Here is a 13,611-nt window from a genome sequence, read left to right as displayed (position 1 = left end):
AAATGTGCAAAGCGCCGCCCGAAATATTTATAATTCACTAATTATATTGAGAAATTTTTGAGTTTGTGCAATTGGCAACTAGACCAAAATATAAGAAAGAAATAAATAGACTCTCCTGGAAATTATTTAGAAGAAATACTGTAAATAAGCCGCCTGCTAATAACAAAATTATATACAAATAAACATCACACAAGTTCCGCCATTTGTAAGAAATGTGGAAACGCCGCCCGAAATATTGAAATGGATATAATTCACTAATTATATTGAGAAATTTTTGAGTTTGTGCAATTGGCAACTAGACCAAGATATAAGAAAGAAATAAATAGACTCTCCTGGAAATTATTTAGAAGAAATACTGTAAATAAGCCGCCTGCTAATAACAAAATTATATACAAATAAACATCACACAAGTTCCGCCATTTGTAAGAAATGTGCAAAGCGCCGCCCGAAATATTTATAATTCACTAATTACAATGAGAAATTTTTGAGTTTGTGCAATTGGCAACTAGACCAAGATAGAAGAAATAAATAAATAGACTCTCCTGGAAATTATTTAAAAGAAATACTGTAAATAAGCCGCCAGCTACTAACAAAATTATTTACAAATAAACATCACACAAGTTCCGCCATTTGTAAGAAATGTGGAAACGCCGCCCGAAATATTGAAATGGATATAATTCACTAATTATATTGAGAAATTTTTGAGTTTGTGCAATTGGCAACTAGACCAAGATAGAAGAAATAAATAAATAGACTCTCCTGGAAATTATTTAAAAGAAATACTGTAAATAAGCCGCCTGCTACTAACAAAATTATTTACAAATAAACATCAAACAAGTTCCGGCATTTGTAAGAAATGTGCAAAGCGCCGCCCGAAATATTTATAATTCACTAATTATATTGAGAAATTTTTGAGTTTGTGCAATTGGCAACTAGACCAAGATAGAAGAAATAAATAAATAGACTCTCCTGGAAATTATTTAGAAGAAATACTGTAAATAAGCCGCCTGCTACTAACAAAATTATTTACAAATAAACATCAAACAAGTTCCGGCATTTGTAAGAAATGTGCAAAGCGCCGCCCGAAATATTTATAATTCACTAATTACAATGAGAAATTTTTGAGTTTGTGCAATTGGCAACTAGACCAAGATAGAAGAAATAAATAAATAGACTCTCCTGGAAATTATTTAGAAGAAATACTGTAAATAAGCCGCCTGCTAATAACAAAATTATATACAAATAAACATCACACAAGTTCCGCCATTTGTAAGAAATGTGGAAACGCCGCCCGAAATATTGAAATGGATATAATTCACTAATTATATTGAGAAATTTTTGAGTTTGTGCAATTGGCAACTAGACCAAGATAGAAGAAATAAATAAATAGACTCTCCTGGAAATTATTTAGAAGAAATACTGTAAATAAGCCGCCTGCTACTAACAAAATTATTTACAAATAAACATCAAACAAGTTCCGGCATTTGTAAGAAATGTGCAAAGCGCCGCCCGAAATATTTATAATTCACTAATTACAATGAGAAATTTTTGAGTTTGTGCAATTGGCAACTAGACCAAGATAGAAGAAATAAATAAATAGACTCTCCTGGAAATTATTTAGAAGAAATACTGTAAATAAACCGCCTGCTACTGAAAAAATTATATACAAGTAAACTTACAATAAACACGAGTTCCGCCATTTATAAAAAATGCGAAAGCGCTGCCCGAAAAGCAACGCGCGAATTCGACGATTTTTTAAAATTTCATAGTAGCTGAACAGGACCGGCCTATGGAAGAATTTTGCGAATTTGTTGATGGAGTTTTATTTCTTTAATTGTATTGATGATTATTTTTTGAATATTAAAATGTCTGTTCCGTGTGACCTGCGTCATATTTATTATATGTAACATTAATTTTATTTTGTGATGTTTAATTTAGTGGAGTGCTTTGATATATGATTTTTGTGGGGAGAGTACAATTTCCGTAGCGCCCCGATTTTATTTAATTAAGCCAAAATAAATCGAAAATGAAAAATGAAATTTTTTGTCACCTCGCTTCGTTTTTGAGATATCGATACTTAAAGTTATAATCAAACGTTTGAGCCAAAATTCGCTTTATTGAACAGATGGTGTTCAATACTTCGTTACAAATGAATATTTTATCACTTCAAATTCAATATGAATCTTGTAATTGTAAAAAAAAAGATTTTTTATTCAATTTTTAAATTATTTCTCTGATACTCCAAAATTATATTGAAAAAAATAGGTTTTTATAACAAAATAAGCCATTTTTGATAACTTTCATAACTCTGTGATGAATATAACTCAACATAGGATAAATACATGAATAATTTGATGTTTTTCATAAAGAATTGTCGGTTGTTTTTCATTATTTATAAGATACAAAAAAAAATATTTAATGATAGTTCGAAGATTTAATTAGTAATTTAATGTAAAAATATCTTCTTTCGAGAAAAAAGTACGTTCTGAATGCTTTCAAAAGTTATTTATTTTTGTTTGTTTGATAATTGAAAAGCCAGACTACTGTAGTATTTCACAATTATCCTGAAAAAGTTCTCTAGCAATTATTTTTGCATCATTTACCCTATTTTTAACGACAAAATCAACCGAATAAGAAAAATGACTGTAAAAAAGTCGTTCCAAATCTGCCCGCTCCGAATTTATCTGCCCCCAATCTCCGTTCTCCAAACTCACCCGTTCATCCCGGCCTGTGGCTTTTGGGCAAAGCCCCCCATAAAAAAAATAATGATAAAATAAAACTAAAGAACGGTTCCACATGCGTCGGTGAAGAAGATGGTGGGTTTTTAGCTGGTAGGCGTCCACACCAGTGGATGAATGGGTCCACTTCCCAGAAGTCTTTGGAAGATTTTCCCACCCAGGTTAGGTTAGGTTAGGTTAGGATAGGTTGATATGTACATATATTAAATAAAAATATCAAGTATCGATATCTCGAAAATAAAGCAAGATCCTTTTTGATTTAAAGTAACATCATATTTATTAAAGTAATTTGTTAGTTGTTGTGTAAGTCCTTGTGCATTTCGTGATTAATTATAGTATATCTATAGAACTATTCCATATGCAAATTAGACCAATTTCAGGGCTTTTTTGTAAAACGAGAAAAAACCATTTTGTAATATCAAATAAGTCCAGCTTTCATAAGTAAAAATAGTTTTGTCCTGGATGCCGATTATTTATTAGATAAGGATGGTGATTTCATTGTTTTTATATCGATTTCTACGATCAAATATATGTGTTGGCTTACGTATTTCTCTTAATGTCCTATACATTAATTATTTAATCAGCTTAGATAAGAGATAACAGATTTAAAACAAAAAGCATAACTATTCAATATATAGGTGATTTGCGATAAATTTTTATCTTGATTTAAATAAAAAACAGTGATAGTGATAACGGAGATTAGTGAATGTTTAAGTAAATCCCTTACTCAGCAAAGTACGAGAGCCGTTTTTTTTTTCAACCTCCGATGGGCTATAAATAAAAGACAAGTTCATATAAAACAATAATCATTCTGTCAACTCGTTGAACCATCTTAAACGGTGTTGCAGCACGACAATACAAGTTTTTAACTTCTATAAACCACATTCACTCTATTCTGCGGATCTAACGCCCTGGATCTCTTTTGAAATGAAGGATCCAGTCAAATACTTCCAGGAAAAATCTCTGAAGTCGGTATATTAGTGAAAAATGAAAGGGAATCATGCATCAGTCTCGTTATTTAATTGTCAGACCTAGTATAATCAATAATTTTGGCAAATGAATAATTTAGAATCAATGAAACATCCGGCTTATACGAACCTATGTCAGTTGGCGCTGTTATTGATATTTACTAAATTCACATTTTATAGGGTCATTTCACTTTTCATTTCCGTATCCGTCTCAGTCGAATTGTCAGTTCAATCGTTTTCCGTGGACCTTTTTACTTTATCCTTCAGTTAAAACGTGTTCAGCGCCAATTGAAGTACTGATGGATTATATAAAGTTGACATTTTTTATTAAAATTAACATACTTAATATAAAAAAAATACAATAATTAGTACTACAGAAAGAAACGTAATTGAATGCAAAGTGAAAAAGTAAAATAAGAAAAAGCAATTGAAAGTACTTTTATAATGAGTTGTTAGCGTTTTAAGTTAATCTTCAATTAGTGTCGAGTAACTCGGGATACTTATTATAATCGAAAAATTATAGTTAAAGACTTTATTTGGCGTGCGAGGTAGTATTCCTGTTAAAATTGTATTCCTATTTCCGTTTTTTCTTCAAATTATTCGAAAAGATTCGACGATTGTATTTGTTTTATGATATTGTATCAAATCATTTCTAAAATTGGTTTATTATTCATCAGAATACAATATTTCTCTGAAGCGATGAAGCTAATGCATAATTTTCCTTTGTCCCTAAAGGTACAAAATTCAGACCCTATTGGCGTCTCTTTGTCTATAAATTTACAAAAAATCCATCAATTCACCATAAAATCGTGATCTTCCGGCATAATTCAAAATTAATACACACATCCTGAATAAAAAGTTACGGTCATTTTATACTTTCGCGGTCCCCTCGTTTTTGGCTCTAGAAAATCGAAAAACCATCGAAAAAAATTATGGAAATAAAAACCAATAAAAACTCCTCATATTGTATTCAGGGTTTTAAATGTTCATGAAAATGCACTCATTCACGTATTATTGTTGATAACTTTTTTCCAAGTAATCAAATGAAGTTGTTATATTTTTTTTCATAATCTACACAAAAAACGAACAAATTAAAAAAAATTATAAAAAAATGTTGATTTATCATATTTTTACAGTTAAAAATAATAAAAATTTCTCTTAAAATTGACCTTTTCTCACATTTAATCGTTTGTACCTTTTTTATTAAGTAATCATTAAAGTTATATGAACAAAAACATTCTTTAAATCACTTATTGTAATCCAGTGTACAATGTTAAAAGTTGACTTTGAAAAATTTGATAATTCTCAACATTAAAAAATAGTAGCTGAACATTTGTTCTGAATTTTTAGCACACCCCCTCTAACCCAACCTAATCTAACCTAACCTAACCAATATAAGTTTTCATTTTTTTTATTCCCATAATTTTTCACATAAATTAACCGTAAAAACGAAGATTTTACAAAAAAATTCATCGAAATCGGACGATTTTTCGATTTTCTAGAGCCAAAAAAACGAGGGGGCCACGAAAGTATAAAATTACCAAAGTTATGGACGAACTGATGAACGTGTTTAGACGCAGGATTCTACTAAACTGGAACGAAACGGAACAAATAGGTCTCGCAAAGTCGTGGGTATCCTTTTCCCTGTTCTGTTTTTCAATGATTTTTTGCTTTTTGAAATTGAAATGACCTTAAAAAGACCTTTTAAGGTCCTTTTAAACGGTCATATCAGTTCTCAGTTCAGTGTAAGTCCTCGTGTATATTGGTATGGTTGAGATAATTTTTAAAATCTGGTAAAATTATTATTCACACTGTGTACGAGACGAGAAAGTAGAAATAAATAAAAATTATAAATCAATTCAATGAGTTTTAATGAAAATATATAATTGTGAATCCGTGTCTCTTTACAAAATAAAAGTAGTATTAACAATAATATTTGTGTTTTAATCAAAAACTAAACATGAAGTTTTTTGCATTTCTTTCAATCGAAGAGATAACGCCAGTTATATTAAAAATATTAGCAATACCAAAAGGAAACGTGATAACATAAATTGATAAATGAAAGTTCCAGATAAACATATTTTTATTTTAATCGAGCCAACACTTTGTTAAACTTTGAACTACTATCAATAACATATATATTTATTTATAACGTCGCCACTCGATTATATTTATAATAATATATCATTTCTTTTTTATTCTGATCAGATAAAAATAATTTATTATGGAAACAATTGCACAATATCTTCCTACATACATGCTTTTGGTGAATAAAAATGTGTTAAATGAGAAATAACTCAACCTATTGAGCGAATTTTTGTCACACTTTTTTGGTTAATTTTTTAAAGAAATATATTGTGCTATTAACATTAATCTTGATGAAAAAAATACTGTTGAATCGTAAACATTTTCGTGCTATGATTTTCTGAATTCAATCGTGGTCGCACAGAATATCGGCTGTACTGCCAGAAAACGTCAATGCTGAGCGTAAACTGATATTTCAAGATCGTCTTGTGACATACCATGAGATTAAGACATACTTGGGCATTGGTTCCACTCGTATACATTTATTATTGCATAAATAATTGGGTGCAAAGAAATGCTGAAAAAATTCTTCTGCTTCTAAAGATGTCTAGAAGATCCTGACAGGCGACGAATCATAGATCTATTCATATGAACCCGAACAAGCCAAAGCAAACAAAACTTGTTTAGAACAACGTAAAACAGACGATTCTGAATGGTACACCAGCATTTGTTTGCCAAAAGTGTTTGAAAAAACCAGGGTAACCAATCGCATAAGACGAATCATTTTCCAACACGACAATACGAACTCTCACAGAACCAAAACGTTTTAGAACAGTCAAAGCATGGAATTGATGGATTATCCATCGTACAGTTCTTACTTGGCACCCAATGGTTTCTTCTTATTCCTGCAGATAAAAATAAATTGCAAGGTCAACGTTTTTCTACACATAAAAAAGCGGTTCATTTTTGGAGGTACCTCAATCCGAATGGGAAAAATGGTTCAAATGCATGCAAAAGTGTATTAATCATAATGAAGAATATTTTGAAAAGCAATAACGCCAATTTTTGTCAATATTTGTTCTTAATTGTATATCTCAAAACTTACCCTCGTACAGTGAGCAAAATTTAAATATTTTTTCACACAATTCGAGGTCCAACACTCAAACTCTTTCACAGATAAGTATTTGAAATACATATTATTGTAAATGAGCGCTTTGCAAATCCATTGAATCCAAAAACCTCTTTTCATCTCTTTTCATAACTTGTAAATGTCATAGATGAACATAACAAGTCATATCCTGTTCAAGAAATTAATTAGGACCCACAGATTATGGACAGATAATGGAAGGAATGAGTCTTAGGGAAACCTGAAAGCTCCAACTACTGATTAATAGGCATAAGTGATATATGAAATCATATGCATTAAGCTTCATGTTGAAAAAAACTTTAAACTCACAATTTTATTATAAATATTCATTGATTTGAATAAATATGTACAAAAACTAATAGAAAAGCGTGAAAGTAATCATCGATTTAGCAACATATATGTCTAAATAAGAGGAGGAGGAGAAGATGTTTTAATTATAATCATGAAAGCCAATAATTTCTTCTTTACAAAGAAAGCCGACACAGCTGCTCAGGATTTGCCAAAGCAGCTTCACAAAAACTTGGAGCCTTCTTTAAAACTAAAAAGCTATATACTCAGCAACAGCTTCTAATCCTCTACAAGGCCCAGATTCATCCATATTTGGACGCAAACCTTACACATTTGGAGCTCGGCTCCCAAGCATACCCTGAAGATGCTCGACTCAATACAGAAAAGAGCAGTTCGACTTATAGAGTTGATCAGAAAGTTGGACAGTTTTACCGATCCTACCACGGCAAATGATCTTCCGAGCTTTCCAACATAATATTACTTAGAGCAGTATTTGTAAGACCGTCTCGACAAGTAGACAAGGCCCATGAGCACCGTGTTCTCCCGCAGACAACGAGAACGTCGGGACTCCTTTCTTTCGAGAAGTACTCCTGTGGAATCAGCTACCAAGGAAAGTCTTACTCGAAAGGCTTTCAGAATTACTGAAAGATTTTCTTTAAAAACTCTGATGGTTTTTTGTTTTTCACTCCATCTTGTCTCGCAAAGTCTGGAAATATTAGGTATCAACTTCCTCCTCAAAACTCCTCCCGAAAAAAGTTTATAGTATCTTTGGTGGTTCCCATGGCATTTCTAATTTGAGGAAGTGAATTTAGATTATTTATAACTAGATTCAATTTGTGGGACGAGCAATGAAAGTAGAGGGCTTTGGTGTACTTTTTGAGTAAGATAGCTGGTACCTCTCCCGACATTGTTGAACAACCATCAAAACCAAAATCAATGTGTTTTAAAAACGGATGACAAAAACTTAATGTTATTTTGAATATTTCCATACTTTCTACAATATACATTAAACCTTAGTGTTTAAAGGATAGTTTGATGTTATGGCGACGCCAGGAATATTTCTTTTGTAAAATAATATTTTGTTTCCTCGAAGATTTTTCGGGTGAAATATGTTTAAAGAATAGTTTGATGTTATGAGGTTACTTTGACGACGCCCTTGGTGAGGAATACTTCATGTGTCAAATAATATTTTGTTCCCTTGAAAATTTATCGAGTGAAATATGTTTAAAGAATAGTTTGATGTTATGAGGTTACTCTAGGCGGCGCCCTTGGTGAGGAATACTTCTTGTGTCAAATAATATTTTGTTTCCTCGAGGATTTATCGAGTGAAATATGTTTAAAGAATAGTTTGATGTTATGAGGTTACTTTAGGCGACGCCCTTGGTGAGGAATACGTCTTGTGTCAAATAATATTTTGTCTCCTCGAAGATTTATCGAGTGAAATATGTTTAAAGAATAGTTTGATGTTATGAGGTTACTCTATGCGGCGCCCTTGGTGAGGAATACTTCTTGTGTCAAATAATATTTTGTCTCCTCGAAGATTTATCGAGTGAAATATGGTTAAAGAATAGTTTGATGTTATGAGGTTACTCTAGGCGGCGCCCTTGGTGAGGAATACTTCTTGTGTCAAATAATATTTTGTTTCCTCGAGGATTTATCGAATGAAATATGTTTAAAGGATAGTTTGATTTTATGAGGTTACTCTAGGCGATGCCTTTGGTGAGGGATACTTCTTGTGTCAAATAATATTTTGTCTCCTCGAAGATTTATCGAATGAAATATGTTTAAAGAATAGTTTGATGTTATGAGGTTACTCTAGGCGGCGCCCTTGGTGAGGAATACTTCTTGTGTCAAATAATATTTTGTCTCCTCGAAGATTTATCGAGTGAAATATGGTTAAAGAATAGTTTGATGTTATGAGGTTACTCTAGGCGGCGCCCTTGGTGATGAATACTTCTTGTGTCAAATAATATTTTGTCTCCTCGAAGATTTATCGAATGAAATATGTTTAAAGAATAGTTTGATGTTATGAGGTTACTCTAGGCGGCGCCCTTGGTGAGGAATACTTCTTGTGTCAAATAATATTTTGTTTCCTCGAGGATTTATCGAATGAAATATGTTTAAAGGATAGTTTGATTTTATGAGGTTACTCTAGGCGATGCCTTTGGTGAGGGATACTTCTTGTGTCAAATAAAATTTTGATTCCTCGAAGATTTTTTCGAGTGAAATATGTTTCAAAGATAATTTGATGTTATGAGGTTACTCTAATATATACCTCGGCAGTGTATTAAATCAAAAGCCCTTGAACAAATGTTCTGTTGATCCTCGGTACATATACAATATTTTAAACACAGAAAACTGATTTTGCTACTTCATAAATTTAGCATATTTCCAATGTTAGTCCAGTTATTTTAAATACGAAAAAAAGTTTCGTTAGAATTTGAATCAGCTAGCTCAAGACAGAAAACTATCATATACAAACGTTACACGGAAATTGAGTATACATCTTATTAATACTTGAAAATGTATGAACAATATTTGTAATTTTTCTAAAAGTCAATAAACCTGTGCAGTAAAAAATTGTTATTTATGTTCGTACGGTAGTCAGTATGAAAAATAACCGTGTTTAAATAAAACAAAAAGTCTGCATAAATAAAATATAGTCAGATGGATAATAATAATATTTACTCACAGAATTACCATTACCAACTTGTTCATTATTGTTCCACTTTCCACGCATTTTCTATAAAATTTATTATTATTTTCTATTTATTTCCGAACATATATTTACACAAACACTTTCCACTAAACAACATCAGTTTTCGCATTATTATCTCAAGAACGAATCCAACAAAGATCTATTAACATATATATGTTACATTTGAAAATGAGTATCGTGAGAAAATCGCGTTTAAATCAAACTCGAGCGTACATTTTGTTGTATCAAAAGTACTGAAACGAAATGTATATGATGTTGTTTGTGTGTATGTTGTCGCGTACACGCGATACACTCAACTGGTTTTATGATTTTCTCGCTAGGTATATCCTCGGAATTCAAACTTTTACTGATAACGTAATGAGTTAGTTACCTTGTGCGGGCAACGTAAACGTTTAACGAGCTACAAATAATCAAATATATTAACTACGATACGTAAGAAAACATGCATATTGAATTATAGAAAAAAAATAAGTTCACAATTTTTTATCAACACATTAGCGTGATTTATACGTGCGAAACAAAAAAATTATATATCTACATTAATTTAAATTTGGATTTGTTCATTGTACGTAGATTCCGTTGGTAAATGATGTGTGTAAAATGTATCAAAATAAAAGATTTCTACTGAAATAATTTCTCTAACTATGTATTCAGTTCATTTAGGGTCTCAAGCCTGAAAGAGGGTTGTTAAACTGTTCTGATGAGACGTAACTACGTAGAAACTGGTCAGTAGTTACAACCTATCCTTACAATTGCGAGCCATTGGGGATTTGTAATTCAATATTCGTCGATGCATTAACTGGGAAAGTAGTTGTTTTCTCCTTTGAGGAACGGCAGAATACATTTTCGAAATATTGAGTTTCGAAATTATTTCAGAGGTGAATAGTAGGAATCCTTTATTTTCTTCTCATTTCTTAGACTTTTTGATATATTAATGCTTCTAAATGTTCTTGATTTTAGGTCTCTTCTGTTTTAAAATTAGTTTGCGTATTTATATTAATCAATAGATCACCTACAATAAAATCCCAATAGAAATTTGTTCTAAAAAGAAAAATTGATTTTTCCTCAGTCCTTACATCTCAAATATGTAGCAGTAATTAATCAATTAAATTATTTGTAGTTTTGTTAGAAATTACAAAATAGAGCTATAAATTTTACTTAAATTATTTACGTCTTTTTAATCATTTATAGCTTTTCCATTTCTAAAAATTTTCTTTTATTCCGTTTCAAGAATTTTTGAATCTTTATAATTGAATTTATGTTTTTTAGATATTTCATGGTTCGTTTATGCAATTTTATTTTTTTTATCGTATTGATGATCTTTTAGTCTATTTTCTAAATACTGAGATGTTTGCCCTATGTAGACAGCGTCACAATTAGTACAAGTCACTTGATATATAATCTTACTTCTTTTGTTTTTTTGGTGTTTTAGATTTTAATTTAGTAAAATATTTGGAAAACGTATTATTTTCTTTATAACTTGTACTAATATCATATTTCTTGAAATAATTCGATAATTGTTGGGAAAGTCCTTGTACATATGGTAAAGAAAAATGTTTTGTGTTTTGATGTTTTGTATTTTAATTGATTGTAGTAACTGTTTATCCTTTTCTTGAATATGTTGTTTATCATGTTTTCGGAATAATTTTTCGAAACATCAAAACATAGAACATTTTTCCTTACCATATGTACAAGGACTTTCCCAACAATTATCGAATTATTTCAAGAAATATGATATTAGTACAAGTTATAAAGAAAATAATACGTTTTCCAAATATTTTACTAAATTAAAATCTAAAACACCAAAAAACAAAAGAAGTAAGATTATATATCAAGTGACTTGTACTAATTGTGACGCTGTCTACATAGGGCAAACATCTCAGTATTTAGAAAATAGACTAAGAAATCATCAATACGATAAAAAAAGAACTGTATTAACGCACTATGAAATATCAACAAAACATAAATTCAATTATAAAGATTCAAAAATTCTTGTAACGGAATCTAATACAAAAAAAGGGAATTTTTAAAAATGCTTCACATTTATAAGAACGAAAAAGCTATAAATGATAAAAAAGATCCAAATAACTGAAATAAAATTTATATTCTATTTTGTAAATTCTAATAAAACTACAAATAATTTAATTGATTACTGCTACATATTGAGATAATTTGATAAAGACTTAAAATTAGTCGAAACGACAATTTTTATCTATCTTCTAAAAACTATTAAAAAAAATAATTTTGAAAAGAAGAGACCTAAAATCAAAAAAATTGGAAACATGAACATATCAAAAGGTCTAAGAAATTGAAGAAACTTTCTGTAGTTTTTATAACTGTAATGAGTATTTCTACTTGATTTTTACAAATTATTACAAATACAGGATCAAGAAATTTTTAAAAAATGTTAAATCGCTTAACTCTTCAGACAATTGAAAAACTCAAAATATGCGAATTTGAGTTTTAGCTTTTAGTGATAGCGTGCTACAAAAAATTGATACCCTTTACCTGTCGTGGGCGTAAACCATAAGTAAAAACCATAATCATTATGGAACAATAGTATTTTCACAGAGAAACGTTTATTCTATTCATTATTATATTCATTGACTATAATTCTAATTAAGGAAAATGAGTTCTGAGTCACCGGATTTTAAGCTGGTTTGCTGGCTATTTCCGGCCGTTTCTGAGTCCCCAAACCAAGATAATCTTAAAATAGACATTAAAATAAAATCAAAAAAATCATGTTACGAAATGGGGGAGAAATTTCCTCCCTCATCATACACTTTTAAAGAAGACCCCTGATTCCCCCAGTGGTTTGCGTTAATTTTTTCTGAAAGAGAATGAAATTTTCTATCGAATATACTTTAGGCAAACCATAAGAGAGAAGCGTTTATCGATTTGTTTAATAATTAAAAATTAAAATAATTAAAAAGATTTTTCCGGCTTTGCAAGTCCACGCAAACCACGCGTTTTCAATTCCTATAGTTTTAAATTATCAATTTTCATAAAAAAATTACATGTACGGTATTAGGAGACTTTTAGATTTATAGCTCCTGGACTATTAGATATACATATAAAATAAGCTGTAATTAATTGTTAGTTTTTTGTTAAAGAAGATTCACATATTTTAATGAATTGAACCTTGGTTCTATAAAAACATTTTGATTGTAATTCTGTTATTTTCTTATATTAATTATTTATTTTGACCTTGTAAACATTCATAAAAAGAATATATATAAACTGTTAAGCAAGCACATTAGAATCAAATTAGTAATTCTTTGTTTAATTCTACATGTATCAAACGTGACGGCTAGTGAAATTCTGAGCCTAATGATCTGAATATTATAAGAATTAATATAGTACCAGGTAATAAATTAATCAATGAGCCAGTAATGATGGCTATTACTCATGAGGACGATTTTTGCACCATGAGCGTAGCGAATAGAATATTATATTCAATCTACAGTTATCAGGAAAAGAAAATGCCATTAAACATTAATTTTTATGAACATAATACGAAGGTTGTTATTTAAGTTTTTTCCAGTTGTTCCATCCCGATTGAGGTAGATTAGAAGAAAAGATCAAAGCATAATTATTTTTTTTTAGAAAATTGATAGATAACATTCGCTTATTATACTTTAGTAATTAAGAATGCCAAATAAGTTATTGACATACTTGAGTCTCTATAGCTTAGAAATATATCTACAAACTAGGGCAGATATAGAG

The 13,611-nt window shown here is 30.3% G+C and overlaps 1 protein-coding gene across 1 annotated transcript in view; it reads right to left on the bottom strand.

The window, feature by feature from the left end:
* The window catches only part of LOC130440806 (sodium-dependent nutrient amino acid transporter 1-like), a 70,778-nt gene extending 60,461 nt beyond the window's left edge, over positions 1–10,317 (bottom strand). The window contains exon 1 of the mRNA XM_056774149.1: positions 9,859–10,317. Coding sequence (XP_056630127.1) covers positions 9,859–9,906 — 48 coding nt within the window. The 5' untranslated portion in view covers positions 9,907–10,317. The remainder of the gene's footprint in view (positions 1–9,858) is intronic.
* Between the last annotated feature and the right edge of the window lie 3,294 nt (positions 10,318–13,611).

The sequence above is a fragment of the Diorhabda sublineata genome, chromosome 2 (assembly GCF_026230105.1).
Source record: "Diorhabda sublineata isolate icDioSubl1.1 chromosome 2, icDioSubl1.1, whole genome shotgun sequence".
In the NCBI taxonomy this organism is placed as follows: Eukaryota; Metazoa; Arthropoda; class Insecta; order Coleoptera; family Chrysomelidae; genus Diorhabda; species Diorhabda sublineata.
This window is presented reverse-complemented; position numbering and strand designations above follow the sequence as displayed.